General features: G+C 41.3%; 1 protein-coding gene across 2 annotated transcripts in view; it reads right to left on the bottom strand.

Moving 5' to 3' along the window:
• DNAI4 (dynein axonemal intermediate chain 4) overlaps positions 1–14,847 on the bottom strand; it is a 69,544-nt gene that overhangs the window by 9,025 nt on the left and 45,672 nt on the right. For both annotated transcript variants that reach the window (XM_054980787.1, XM_054980788.1), the window contains exons 10-15: positions 13,671–13,757; positions 12,448–12,599; positions 10,664–10,821; positions 9,495–9,610; positions 6,601–6,699; positions 251–477 (exon numbers count right to left, since the gene is read on the bottom strand). In XM_054980787.1, coding sequence (XP_054836762.1) covers positions 251–477; positions 6,601–6,699; positions 9,495–9,610; positions 10,664–10,821; positions 12,448–12,599; positions 13,671–13,757 — 839 coding nt within the window. The remainder of the gene's footprint in view (positions 1–250; positions 478–6,600; positions 6,700–9,494; positions 9,611–10,663; positions 10,822–12,447; positions 12,600–13,670; positions 13,758–14,847) is intronic.

Genomic DNA, 14,847 nt, shown 5'->3' with positions numbered 1-14,847 from the left:
GCCTGTCTCTGCATAGCAATCCTAGTCTTCTTTGGAGGCCTGCCATCCAGTTACTAATCAAAGCCGATTCACCTAGCTTCTGAGATCTGTCAAGATCAGACATTCCTGGGCTACCCACTTACCATAGCTTCAAAATTATAGACAACTGAGAATATTTTGGGGTGCAGTTAGGTGTTATTCCATATACGCAACATGCTATTTACAGCAACCATCCATTTCCAAATTTTCTTTAAGAAATGCAGATACTTACGTGCTGACACTAAGATCCCAGATTTCCACTCTAATTTCGTTCACTGCTGCAAACACAAATGCTGAATTGGGAGACCACATGATATCATAAATAACATTGGCTGTGGAACTGAAACTTAAAATGGGGCGAATGGAATCTTGGCGCCACAACATAATATTCCAGTCTGCAGAGCAACTGAGAAAAACTTCAGTGCTGAATGGATTCCATGCTATCTTGTACACGGGACCCTTAATATGGAGAGAGAGAGAGATGCTTCATTGTAAAGCCGCTAATTGGCAAAACATACTAAGAAGCATGCATAAAAATGCCAGCAAAGTGCTACTGCACTGAAATAAATCCCCATGAAGGTTTTGGAGGATTTCTCCATGCATCATGTGATAAGTAGTGAAGGCAATAAACCAGTGTAGCCACTGCCATTGGTCATAATCCAAGCTATAACTACTGTGCCAGCTGATAAGGTAAGTAGCTTTCTTTGAACTGAATAAGAATTCAGCTCTGAAGGCTGCAGAAAAAGCCATCATGCCCATACATCATGAATGTGTACACTTAGCTCTTGGGGATCACAATAGGCTTCAATGCAACATAACATTTTAAACTTAATGTGACCTGAGAAGTGCAGTTTAGAGCAGCTTCTGGCACAGAGACACAAATGGCCTTAGGCAAGTTCCCCTCTCTTAGCCCTTGCATCTGCCATATGGGGCTAATAATGCCTGCCCAGTTACAAAGCTGTTGCAACGATTGCAGCAAAATTAATTATTTGAAGCACTTAGAGCACCGAAAGCACAACAATGCTAAATATTAAGTGCATGTCTGTCAACTACAGAGGTTCATAGGCACATCTGGCTCAAGGTGTACAGGGCTGGTTCTGTTACTGATGGTTAGATTGCTGATGACCACCACCTACTGTGGGATGCTGATCCACTATTTCCGAGCACATGGTCATTGTATGCTCATTTTAAATTCTGTTAAGTTTATAAATTTTCTTATAATTAAGAAGACAGGTGGCAGATTGTCACATTTGGGAACTGATACTGAGCACACTCTAGTCCAGTGGCACCAATGTGGTGCCTATGGGTGACATGGCATTCCACAGTGCAATTCCTAGCACCCACTTGCTTTTCCATCAAAGCAGAGTGTCCTGGCCTTCATTCCGTTGGAGTAAGAGGTAATGCAAAAGAGTCAAGAAGGCATTGTCTTTGTGTCTTCAGGGATCACCCATGTGGAATCAGCTGCTTTCATCATATGAAGATGCCTGCTTGGAATCTCCTAACGTTGTGGCATCTCCCAAAGCTTTGTGATTGGACCCAGCCCCCATTTTGTTTTGGTGTCCACTACCTCCAACACTGCCTCCAGGTTGGGGAATCATGCTCTAGTGATAAGAAATAAAACATTTAAATGTATTTTTTCAGGGGGTCTTTAACTGTTCTCCAACCCAGTGGGAGTTGCTAATCTATGATATTTTCCATTGGGCTAAGATGGGTCCAGTGGTATGGGTCTTCCTATGAAATCAACAGCTATGGTTGGGTCATTCAAACATTCTTCCAGCCTTGCAGGGAACTCATCGTGGATAAGCATGAGTTAAACTGAGGTGACGAGAGATGAAGTTCTAGGATAGGACTACTAGGCAAACTGAAAACTAAGTCTCTGGGTTCAAATAGCATACACCCAAGGGTTCTTAAGGAACTCAAACATGAAATTGTTGGTCTACTAAACAGTATATGTAACTTGTAACATCAGTGCTCGATGACTGAAAAGAAGCAAATGTTACACCAATTTTTAGAGGGCCCAGAGGAGATCCAGGGAACTACAGGCCAGTTAGCCTAACATCTGTTCCAGGTTAATGAGTAGAAACTGTTATTAGAGACAGAATTATTACTGTCCTGTTTGAGGCTGCAGTCTAGAAGTCAAGGCAAGAGTCAAGGTACAGTATCTGGAGCTGACAATGTATCATGTATGTTGATTCAGCAAAGGTTGAGGTGAAATAAGGTCTTAAATACTCTTTCAAGGAGATACAGGCCTCCATGAGCAGATGACCAGTATGTAAATGTGCCATGCATGGTTATGGCAGCAAGTACTGCAATGGGGTTGAGGTGGTTCAGAGCTTTGAGGAGCTTGAGGGGTTGGTTGGGGATAGACATGGGCACGAACAGAAAAAAACCCCGAACATGGTGTTCATTGTTCATTGCCATCCACGAACTACGAACAACGAACTTTGACGAACATGACCTGTTCATGAACATGTTCATTGTCTGTTGTTTGTGGGGGCCAGCAGGCCATCAAGATCCCTACCACACCTCTCCCAGAAACCCTACCTGAGCAAGCAGCAGGAAAGGTACCAGCAATAAATAATAGCTTGGCCCAGAGCCTGGCAGCAGCCCTGGAACCTGAAGGGTTCAACCACCTATCTCACCACACACAAAGAAAATTCAAGCTCCAATTCACTCTCCCTGTCTCTCTTTCAAAATGCCAACAGCAACTGTCTCTCCCACACTGTCTGCAAAACCAGAGATGAGAGCCCCCCTCCCCCCTGCTCTTTGCTTCCTTGTAACAAATTTGGAGTTCTACACTTGAAAGGAAGACCTGCCTATCAAGCTAAATTGGGCATAGATTGGGGTTTCCAGAGCAACAGCAGGAGTTCAGACACAGTTCAGGCAGTCCCTGCCTCTGGCTGCCAAGGGAATTGATTGCAGGTGTCAGGCTGTCTAGCTTGACAAACAGCAACGAAGGATGCTTGCAACGACCACCTGTTGGTTTAGAATGGGGCCTCACAAACAGCTTGTTTGCGAACAGCTGATTGGGCTGTTCGTGGCTTTTTTTAGTTCATATTGCTGTTCGTGCCCATCTCTAGTTGGGGAAGAGGCTTCTGGTTCAGCAGCAGGCTCTGCAGTGGAGGGTTCAGAGTCCAAGTCTGAATCAGAAGGCAGGGCTGTATCCCAGGGTGAACACGCTGACTTGGGCTCCTCTGGCACATCAAAGGAGATTCCTGGGGGTGTCTAAACTGCCTCCTCCTGTGCAGCTTTAGATGCCCAGCTGCCTCCTCCTTTGAATTTTCAGCCTGTTTGCCTGACAAGGAGGAGACCATAATCTGGTCCATGACAATTAAGTACACTGAGGAACAAAGCACACTTTAAACACACTGAAGGAAAATCAGCATGTCCTCTGCAAAAGAAAATCTTGCCTTACCAACCTTTTGGAGTTCTTTTAGCAGGTTAACAAGCATGTAGTTAAGGATTATCTGGCTGACATTATATACTTGGCTTTTGACATGGTACCTCACCAAAGCTTAGCAATTATGGGACAAGAGGACAGGTCCTCTTATGGTTTAAAAATTGGTTAAATTACAGGAAGAGTAGGAATAAATGGACAGTTCTTGCAACAGGGGGAAGTGAGCAGTGGAGGTCCCACAAGGATCAATACAGGGACTGGTCCTATTTAATTTTTTCATATATGATTAAAATTGAGGGTTATCAGAATAGTAGCCAAGTCTGAAGATGATACCAAATTATTGAGGATAGTAAAAACCAAGGTGGACTGTGAAGAGCTACAGGAGGGTCTCTAAATTAGGTGAATGGGCAACCATGAGGCAAATAAAGTTCAATGTGGGCAAGTGTAAGTGCTGCAGTGCACAGTGAAACAAAAAAAATTATTTTAAATATATGCTGATGAGGTCAGAACTGGATGACACTGACATTGTAAGATCAGGGAGTTGTAGTGGAAAGTTTGATGAAAATGTCGACTTGTGCAACAGAAGCAAAAAAAGCAAATTCCATGTTGGGATTGATTAGGAAAGAGACTGAAAATAAATGACATACATTGTAATGCCCTCATGTAACGCTATGGTGTAGCACAATTTGGAATGCTCTGTTTAGTTCTGGTAGCTGTATCTCAGAAAGGATATCGCAGAGCTGGAAAAAGTATAGAAGGCAATAAAGATTAAGGGACCGGAGCAACTTCCTATAAGGAAAGGCTGGAGAGCCTGAGACTTTTCAATTTTAAAAAAAGGCAGCTAAGAGGAAAACTATATGAGACTCCTGGGTGCGTATTGGGACCCACAAGGTTCCCTGGGTAGTGTAGTCTTACAAAGAACAGCCGCTCAATGCAATTTTCTGCCAGGGGGAGAGCAATGGGAGGGATTCTCTCTCTTTCAAAAAGCCTCAGCTCGGGTTTTCCTCTGGGAGTTCAGTGGGGCGGGGGAACGGGATGTAACAGCAGGCAGGAAATCCAGGGCGGCTTTTTGCAAGAGGGAGAGAGAGAGAATCTATGATGCAATTCTCCACCGGGAAGAAGACCGGTGGGGGGATTCTCTCTCTCTTGCAAAAAGCTACCCTGGATTTCCTGCCTCCCCCCCCCCCCCCGTCCCAAGCTCCCGGAGGAAAAGACGAGGCAAGGCTTTTTGAAAGAGAGAGACAGAATCCCTCCCACCACTCTTTCACAGGCAGAGAACCGCATTGAGCGGTTGTTCTTTGTGAGACTACACTATCCAGGGAATCTTGCAGGAGAACATGTGAAGAACATGTGTCTGGCATCTCAGGTAGTTTGGATCGAAGAGGGGATACAATAGAGGTTTGTAAAATTATGCATAGGGTGGAGAAAGTGAATAGAGCGTTTCCTACCATATTATAACTTGGGGATCCCTAATAAAATTGATGGGCAAGATAGACAAAAGAAAATACTTGTTTACTCAATGAGTAATTAAATAATGGAAGTCATTGCCAGTAGATGTAGTGATGGCCACAAGCATAAATGGCTTTAAAAGGGGGTTAGACAGATTCATAGAGGATAGGTCCATCTGTAGCTACTAGTAACAGTGAGAAAGAAAACCTCCATATAGACACAGCAAATCTCTTAATATCAATGCTAGGGGGCACAAGAGGGGAAGGCCTTGGCCTCTACGTTCTGTTTGTTAGCTATCCAGGACATCTGTCCTGCTTTAGGCTGAAGTACAGCAGTCAAATTATTGGAGCTAGAGCCAACTATACTATAACTGACATAGATCAAGATGGGTAGCCATGTTTGTCTGTAGCAGTAGAAAAGAGCAAGAGTCCAGTAGCACCTATAAAACTAAAAAAAATTGTGGTAGGGTATGAGCTTTTGTGAGTCACAGCTCACTTCTTCAGATATGAAGAAGTGAACTGTGGCTCACATATCTGAAGAAGTGAGTTGTGGCTCACAAAAGCTCATATCCTACCACAGCAGCTGGATCCTGCCCAGTATCCTGTATGAAACAGGATGCTAGGCAGGATAGACGACTAGTCTGATCCAGCCAGGTTCTTATATTCTTAAGCAGGACTCAGAAATGTGGGAGAACTGGTAAAGGATACCTTAGTATGTTTTATCTGTATGGGAAGGAGAAAGATCTATCCCATCCTGTGAGTGGTAGGCTGTAACCCCTGCTGCAAAAGATTTGTTATGATATGAAGATTTGTTATATGCCCCTCAGTCTGATGTACTTCATATCACAGCACAATACATCCAGCAGGACCACAACAAATGGCATGAAGGGCAATTAAGCTTATTGCCTTCCCAAGCCTCACAACTGCAGCTCTTTGACAAAGAAAAGTCTTGGGAGGATGACACCCCATGACATTCCTTCCCTTATCGTCCCTGTTTGGTGCAACCCTATCCAAATGAATCAGGAGTCATTTGTCTCCTCTGATAGTTTCACTTCTTCCTGAGAGAGAAGGCTTAATTAAAACTTTGAAACATATCACCAATCTTTAGAGATAGTGGGTGAATAATAGTTTTATTGGGCACCTGAATAAGCAACTGCCCCTCTGGTCCCAGGAATTATTGTTTTATTGGCAGGAAACTAAAACAAACAATTGCATCCCTTGTCTCCGGCCAGAATGTTGATAAAAATACATCAAAGTTCCTTTCACTCACAGCATCAAGGTCTTTAGTGCCTGGGAACATTCAATTCCAAGGTCCCTTTCACCCTATAAATGTTTCAGTTCTGGCCCAATCTGGGTGTGCACGTCTGGATCCAATTCCTGGTCTGAGCCCTTCCCCAAGAAGGCTGGCTGTTGACTCTTTTTGCGGACCTCTGATAGGTAAATATGTTTTCTCTTAACGTCTGCTATTCCCCTTTCCAATCTGTAATCCTAGGCTCTTGTATGCAATTGGTTTGTCTGTTTGTGTGTGATAGCCTTCCTCCTTAATAAAAACTACCTTTGTTTTTGGAAAAAGCACCCATCCTCTTGATGGCATCCCTGTGAGAAGGACTCCATAAAGTTGGCAGCAGATCCCTACCTCTTGATAAGCTTGCTCCTTGCTTTGCTAATTTCTCCCACTTTTGCAAGGAGCTCTCCTCTATATAATAATCCAACCACTTTTTGTTAAATTTTACTCACTTTGTGTCCTCTATAAGTCTCCAGGTATTGTTCATTGTAAGAGCAAGAGCATTTGTGAATATAGCCTTCTTCAGTTCCAGCCAGGTATATATTAGTGTCCTGAAATAAAACCAACCATTTTGACATTCCATATTGAACAACATCTTGAGAATATTCACTGCAGGTGCTAGTTCACTGTCCTTTGTAGAGTTCCAGGATTCTATTGGAGGGGGGAAATATACAGAAATATACACTGGCCCTGTCAATTGCTAAACATGCCAGTACTACTTTTAGGAGCATCTTCTTTCACTTACATCTAGCTCATAATATGGTCCTTTATTTAGACTCTGCCGACAGAGCCACACTGATCCACGCTACCATAACTTCCAGTTTGTTTTTTTTTTTTTTGAAAAATTTTTATTGGGTTAGAATCCATTATTTCCACATTTACATTCAATTTTCCCCAATTTTTCATCTCTAACCCCCTCCCTTTCCCCCCCCTTTTTGTTGACTTCCAACAGCTTTCCAACCCTTTGTCCCCTTTCCCTTACTTTTATTAGCTTCCTCTATCTAAAACAAATATATATTCTCCATTATTCTAAGCAGTACATCCTTAACTATTTTTAACATTATATGCCCAAACTGTAAGCCTTTGTTTCCATCTTAGATAAACAATTTATCCCAATTTTTCAATTTCAGGTATTTCTATATATCATAAACCATATAGATCATACATTCGTTTATATCAAACAATTTGACTTATTCTCTATATATATTACTCATTCTATCTTTTTATAATAGTTCTATATATCTCTCCTCACGTAGTCAATCAATTTGACCCATCTATATCTTCAGACATTCAGTTTGGTACAAAACTTGTCAGAAAAAAAAGAAAATATTGTTAGTTAATCGCTCCTTATATTTAGTCCTTATAATTAATTATTTTCTCTATGTTCTGTTTGTTAACCTATATATATCTATATATATGTCAATCTATTAATCTGACTGCTTATTAATTCACATTTATCTCTTCTCCCCCCGGTAAAGTCTCCCCCCTCTACTTCAATACTTCAGTAGTTCTCAAACTGCCACAGTTTTCCTCCCACCTCCCATTTCTTCTCCAGGTATTGTTTCAGCTTCTCCCAGTCTGTGTTGAACTGCCCTGAGTCCAGATCTCTCAATTTTCTTGTCATCTTGTCCATTTCAGCCATATACAGCAATTTGTAAGTCCAATCTTCAATAGTTGGCACTTCTTGTACTTTCCATTTTTGCGCATACAAAAGTCTAGCTGCTGCTGTCATATAAAATATCAATGTCCTGTGTTGGGCTGGAATTCCCTCCATTCCCAAGTTCAGTAGCAGGAGTTCTGGGTTCTTATTAATTTGAAATTGTAAAATTTCACTCATTTCTCTTATTATTTCCCCCCAGTGCTGCCTGGCTACCTCACACGACCACCACATATGATAGAGGGAGCCCTCATGCTTCTTACATTTCCAGCATTTATTAGAAGTATTCAAATTCCCTAGCGCAATCTTCTTTGGTGTCATGTACCAACGATAGATCATTTTATAAATGTTCTCTTTGATATTAATACATGTCGTTGTCTTCATTGTAGTTTTCCACAAGTATTCCCATGCCTCCATTGTTATTTCTTTATTAAAGTTTATAGCCCATTTCACCATTTGTGTTTTAACTATCTCATCCTCGGTATACCACTTCAACAGTACTTGGTATACCTTGGATATTCTTTTCTTATCTTCTTTAAGAAGGGTCTGCTCTAGTTCCGAATTCTCTATTCGTATACCTCCCTTTACAGAGTCCGAATTATATAAGTCTCTGATCTGTCTATACTGGAACCAATCGTAGTTAGGTGATAGTTCCTCTTGTGTCTTTATTCTAAGTTTGGATGCTTCAGTTTTAGTTATTTCTTTATACGTTAAACATTGTTGTTCATTATCAACAGCTCTCGGGTCTATCACCTCATATGGAACCACCCACAAAGGGGTTCCTTCTTGTAGATAAATTCTGTACTTCTTCCAGATTATGTATAAACTTCTCCGAACAAAGTGATGCAGGAACATCGAGTTGACCTTTACTTTGTCATGCCAACCATAACTTCCAGTTTGGACTACTGCAATATGTTCCATGTGGAGTTGCCTTTGAATACATCTCAGAAGCTTCAATGGGTACAAAGTGTGAGAATGAAACTGTCTGGGGCAAGCTGCTCAGAAAATACAACTCCAGTACTTTGTCAACTGTTCTGGTCACCAACATCATTCTGGGCCCAATTTGCTGGTTATCACCTTCAAGGCAGGCCTGGGGCTTTCACAATTACTGAACCACATCTCTTATTGCCAAGTGCCAGTTATGCTGTTCAGGCAGTCTTCTCCTTATGGACGCTCTCCTAGGATTGTCTGTGTGGCAACAGTTAGGTCATGGGCTTTTGCTATGGTAGGTCCATTCCTCTGGAATGGCCTCCCAGATTGGATGTGCAGAGTGCTTTCTCTTGATGTATTCAAGAACAGATGTAAAGTAGTTTTGTTCCATAGGTCATTGGATGGGCACTGGATGGAATACATGGTTTGGACTGCATTTTTAACTGTGCATTGTTTTTATCTTGTTGGCATTTGCTTATGATGTTTTCCTGTACTTGCAGTTCTTGCTGTTTTCTCAGCTACCTTGAGTCTGAAGAGATAAGGCTATTGTTATAGATAAACTATTAAATCTTTATTTTGAATAAATACATAAGTGAAATAGAAAAGGGGAACTACAAAATCTTTCTTTCTATAGGAAGCTAGATAAACCATCTAGCCGGACAGGAACAATCCATTTGCTGTTGGGGGCAAGATGTCTTACAAACACTGAAAAAATATGTCAAGCCAGCTGAACTAGAATATTAGCAAAGATAAATTTACCGTTGGATGGAAGTCAAAGCACAGTCCAGGAGCTTGTCGAGATATCAGTGCTTCACTTTTCTTTTCTGCTCCTACTTTTTTCTTTTCACTTGCTGTTCGCTTTAGTTTCATTAGATCTGTGTAGATGAATAATGCAAATAGAATATAATGTCTAGAGTTTCATTATGAGTGGTGCAATGACTGTTTCTCTCTGGTCAGGCACACCATTGCTGCAAACTCCATTTGTCCTCTCTAAGAGGCAGATGATAGAAGCTGCAGCTCTACTCACTGCCATTTCTGTTAAGGAATTACCATTTTAAAATACAAAGAGATTACCAATATTAAAGCATTAGCCACAATCCAGCAAGAACCCTCTGGCATACAGAAGCAGGATGGTGAGCTATGCATACAAACGGATGCCTTGCATGTGGTTCCTTTCCCATCCAGCTTCAGGAGATGTGCCTATGTAGCCCTTTAAAATTCTTGCCAATAAACTTTCCAGGAGGGGAGAAAATGACTGGATTCAGACTCCTCTCACTAGCCCCTCTCTGCTAAACACCTGATCAATTTATGGGGAGTTTTTACATGAGATGTGATAAAATGCTGCAGCAACAACATCCAAATCTGTGCTGAGCCCTGGAAGCCTCACCAAAAATGACTCATCCAAATCCAGAAGTGATATTGTTTTGGAGTGAATGTAATGGTGGGAGGAGTACATACTATGCCTGCTTGGGTTAAGTAGCTCATGTCCAGAGAGTCAAAAGGAGCAGCAGAGTCTGGCCACAAGGAGGACAGATCACTGGCTCTCCCATTTGCTCCACAGAAGGTCTGAAAATGACTGGCCAACAACAAGGAGCTCAGAGGGGGCCTGGACTGATAGTCACCACCTATGAACAGCCATGGAAGGAAAAACATTGGAGAATGGTTAGGACACCCAAGTATGAGGTGTGACTTACGTGACAGTTGTATTGCAAGTTATAAGGTAAGCAATCTAAGTTATCTGAGGCCCTGGAAGAACCAATTGTCACAATCAAGAACTGTACTCAGGCAGCCAGACACATCCCATGCACACTCTGCTGGATCCCAGTCCACGCATCTAATTCAGTATTTTTTCGGCGTCATCATCAACTTGTCAATTATCACTCAATGTGACTATTTTAGGGCGTTTTATGTCAGAAGACCACACTTACCTGTGCAGCTGAGACCTTTCCGAATAAACCATTTAGTCACTCTGCCATCAGCTGATATGGACACTAATATCTCTCCTTTGTCTTCTCCTGTGGTACCCCGGTCCTGCTCTACCCACTTCAGCTGCCACACTGGGCCTAAGTGTTTGTCAAAAGATTCACTGAAAAAATAGGATCACATAAAACATAACTAAGGTATGCACTCATAAAGCATAATATGTAATAGTACTGTTAGCCCAGCAGCCAAGATAAGCCTCCCAAGCCCTGCTGTCTCTGTGCCCCCATCCTGCAGAGGTGAGCCAAGTGTGACCACAGCCAGGGCTTTTCTAAAAGTGACAACTTGCCTATGGAATTGCTTTCCCCTTGAGGCTCACCTGGCACCTCCCCTTATTCTCTTTTAGGAGCCAGTCCAAAACATTCCTTTTTACTCAGGCTTTTCATTAAGAGGTTAATATTTTAAGACTGGTTTCACAATCTGTTTCTAGCCTAGAAATGGTTTTTAAAGACTTGTCTTAAGTTGTGAAAGTCTGTACGCTGTTTTTCTGCACTATATGAGTTTTAAATGCTGAGTTTCTAATAATTTAAATAGGTTTTTTTTAACTGTTGATAGTTTTTTTAAAAAAAAATCTTTCATGCTGCTTTATATTTTTATTATATTTTACTTTGTAAGCTGCTCTGAGGCAGGATCTTTGGAGAGGCAGCATAATATTTTGTAAAATACCGTGAAAGGGCGTCAGTATATTTGAGGGGTAAGCAAGCAGTATGTAAGAAACCAACACTGGTGTTCATCTAGTGTATGAACATACTCCTGACACAATTTCATCCAAAATGGAACCTTCAAATATACAGGCAATATACCACAGATCATAGAGCCAGAGGACAAGCAACTCATAATCATCTCCGTTATGCCCTGCTTGCGATTTTTCTTGGCACATCTGCCTGGCCAAGCCACAGTAAAAAAGAGAGTTCTAGATGAGACATTAAACTTGACCCACTAACATTTCTGTTCATCAGCTCTTACCTTTTAAAAGGAAAGTTAATGGAGGGTGGGGGAGGGAAACCAGTTAAAGACTTCAGCTGTAGTTCTGACCTAGGATGTATGTCCCTTAAAATCTGCGTTACTTACTGTTTTGTTATCTGCAATGTTGTATGATAGACAGGTTATTAACACTATACACAAGATGTTTTATGTCTACCACTCTAGCAGTTTTAACTGCTCTTGCCCAACTAACAACTGTCAGTTCTCCATTTACATTCTTCAGTGCGCTGTAATATATAAAGACATATTCCATCATCACACTTAATTAGCAAATATGTTTAGGATGAGGGCATAAGTCCCAGAACTTTGAAGAGATATTATTTGGCTATGTCCACAATGGACTGCTGCTGTTTGTTGTTTCTATCTAGGCTTCTAACTAAAAGCTAAGGTTGGGGAAGAAAGAAAAATCCATGTGCTCCGTGGGCTGTTTGACCAGAGCTCCATTGTTGTCCCTCTTTTCCCGGGATTGGAAGATTCCAACAGCAGGAACAGCTGTTTTGCATAATCCCGCATCTGGAATTGATGGAAAGTGATTCTCTCCTCCAATGACTAAAAAAGTTCCTTAGCACTGCAATCAGTGTCCCATTTTTGCCAGGAAAAGAACCCATGTCAGGAAAGTTTTCTGCTTAATATCTTTGCATGTTCAACCAATCTATATCCCACTCCAAATATTTTGTATTTGCAATTGTAACATGGAAATACCCAAACAAGTTATGGAGATGGTCCAGCAGTATATATTTGATCATACCTGGTATCTAAAACTGAAGTAGAATGATGGGTCTGGACATTGTAGACTGCAATTGTCCCATTAAACATCCCAACTGCTAGAAGGTTTGGGTTAGCAACAGAAAAATCCAAGGCAGTTACCCCATAACTGCACATATAGATGCGCTCTGGCCACTGAACAAAATAAAAGAGAAGACAATTTTAACTGAGAGAGCATTTGTACATCATACATGGTAAAACCTCAAATACCCTTGAGTACTGCCCTAGTCCCATACAGTAGTCAGAAAAAAACACTTTTTCCTAATAATTTCTCTTCTGGCTTTCAAATACTGCATTACATGAGTCACTCATGGCTATACATATGGTATGAGAAAGCTTCCTTTCTGAATGTGATTCATCCCTGAAACTGCACGTAAATCAGAATGAATCACTAAGGTAGACTGAAGACATACTGGTATTCATATTATTGCAGGATGGATCACTTAGTCCCTGCCTCAGAAGAACAGGGTGGCATTATTTGGCCAGGATTAATTAAGGGTGCCTATAACACTGACACACGCAATTTGAACACTGAGGTAGACCCATGCATACTAAAAGCTCTCTAATATATGGCCTTTTCTCCTTCATGTTACTGCCAGCTGGCATGAATGTTACTGCCAGCTGCCAGAATTACAAGAAACAAAATCAAGAAAACATTTCACATAAGCTGCTTTTGCTATTAGTGCCCATTCACAAGGTTTTGCTCATGTACTAAGACATAGTTGAGATTGCCGTGGGGTGTCCATACATTCACTATAACTTGCTCTGAATGCACACATGCATTGCCATGTGGCGGTCCAACCATTAATAAGAGATGCCCAGTGATGGTAGTTCTTAAACTCTTCTGGTACATTTTGTGAAATAGCACACATGTATGAAGCTGAAGGCTGCTTAAGCACATTGTTTCCATTATCTGCATACAACACAGGGATGTTTCAAAAATATGGAAATTACTTCCATGCAAGAAAAGAGAAGTTTATTTTGATCCCTATATTTTGATCCACATGATTCCTACATATGCTAATTTCTATATTCAGAGGAAACTAATAGTGCTTCCCAGAGGACATATTAGGCACTGCTTTATAAATGATTGTTACAGTAGAGGCAATCCTCAGGATTTTAAGAGTAAAAGCGAACTAAATAACAGTAAAGATCACTGCTTGAGTTAAAATGACCAGCAGAAGGAGAACACAAAATATTGTTTACCATTGGGTTCTTCAGCGACCAGCAGCAAGCCAAGCCTGTCTTTTGCTCCTTAAAACGGAAGTGCCCATAACCAACAGCCAAAAGATCCTAAAAATAAATAGCACAAATTATTACACTGCTAAACAGCAATTAACTATTGAAATAGTCACAGTCTTTGAGGTCTCTTGAGTTCAATTGAAAAATGGGGAGGGAGAGAACTATAAGCATAGAGTTCTCTTCGTTCTCTTCATCAGATGCATCACTGTGGTTCTCGAAGCTCATGCTACAGTCAAGTTAGTTAGTCTTAAAGGTGCTACTGGACTCTACTATTTTGCTAACTCCTCTGGATCTATAAGCATAGAGGGCTGTGAACTGGTGCTAGGGTTCAAGTCACTGCTTTTTTTTATTACCCTGTCTGCCATCTTTATAGCTAGGCCTTGCCCCTTTAGTTCTTCTCATGGGTGCTACTGCTGTGTTTTAAAGGGATTTTGTAGTGGTAATGAAATCTTTGGCAATGATTGGTTAAAGTTGCTGTGAAGTCATGCAATGCTCCCAGTCCCAGACATTCTAGATATTGGGGAACAGAAACAGAATGTTTACAAATATGTCAGCCTGTATGTAGAAAGTGAAGACAAAAACCTTTGTCTAGAGGTTTTGTCTAGAAAAAGCTTTGAAGGAGAGGGAGAGCCTAGATGGGCAAGAGAGGAAAAGACTGGGGAATTCAGATGTGGTACTAGAAAACAGGGAATGGCAAGCCCAGAGGCAGGTTAATTTTGAAAAAGGAAAGCAGAATCAGCAGCAATTTGAAGAAAGGGTAAGTAGAAGATGGCAGCCAGTTATAAAGAAGGGCAGACACTGAGAACAGTGCTAGGGAGCAAAGAAAAGAATGAAAACAGAGGTTCTGGGAAAACTGTACAGATCATATGTGATACTGGAAGGGAGAATAAGAGCAAGTAAGGGGGATTGCCAAAGTGTCAAGGGAGCTAAAGGAAGAAAGACAGCATAAGAAATGAGCTGGATTAGCCTTGTTCAAATTTCATTCAAAGCTGTCTGTATACACAGTCCTAAAGGAGGGGAACAGCTGCTACTCCTTGTGAGGCACCAAGGTATTGCTGGTACCTGTGCATGTTGGAAAAAATACTGCCGGCATTCATTTATACTCTTATCTTTTTTTAACAGTATTTTTCTGTCTGGTTCC

The sequence above is a fragment of the Eublepharis macularius genome, chromosome 5 (assembly GCF_028583425.1).
Source record: "Eublepharis macularius isolate TG4126 chromosome 5, MPM_Emac_v1.0, whole genome shotgun sequence".
NCBI classification, from domain to species: domain Eukaryota; kingdom Metazoa; phylum Chordata; class Lepidosauria; order Squamata; family Eublepharidae; genus Eublepharis; species Eublepharis macularius.
This window is presented reverse-complemented; position numbering and strand designations above follow the sequence as displayed.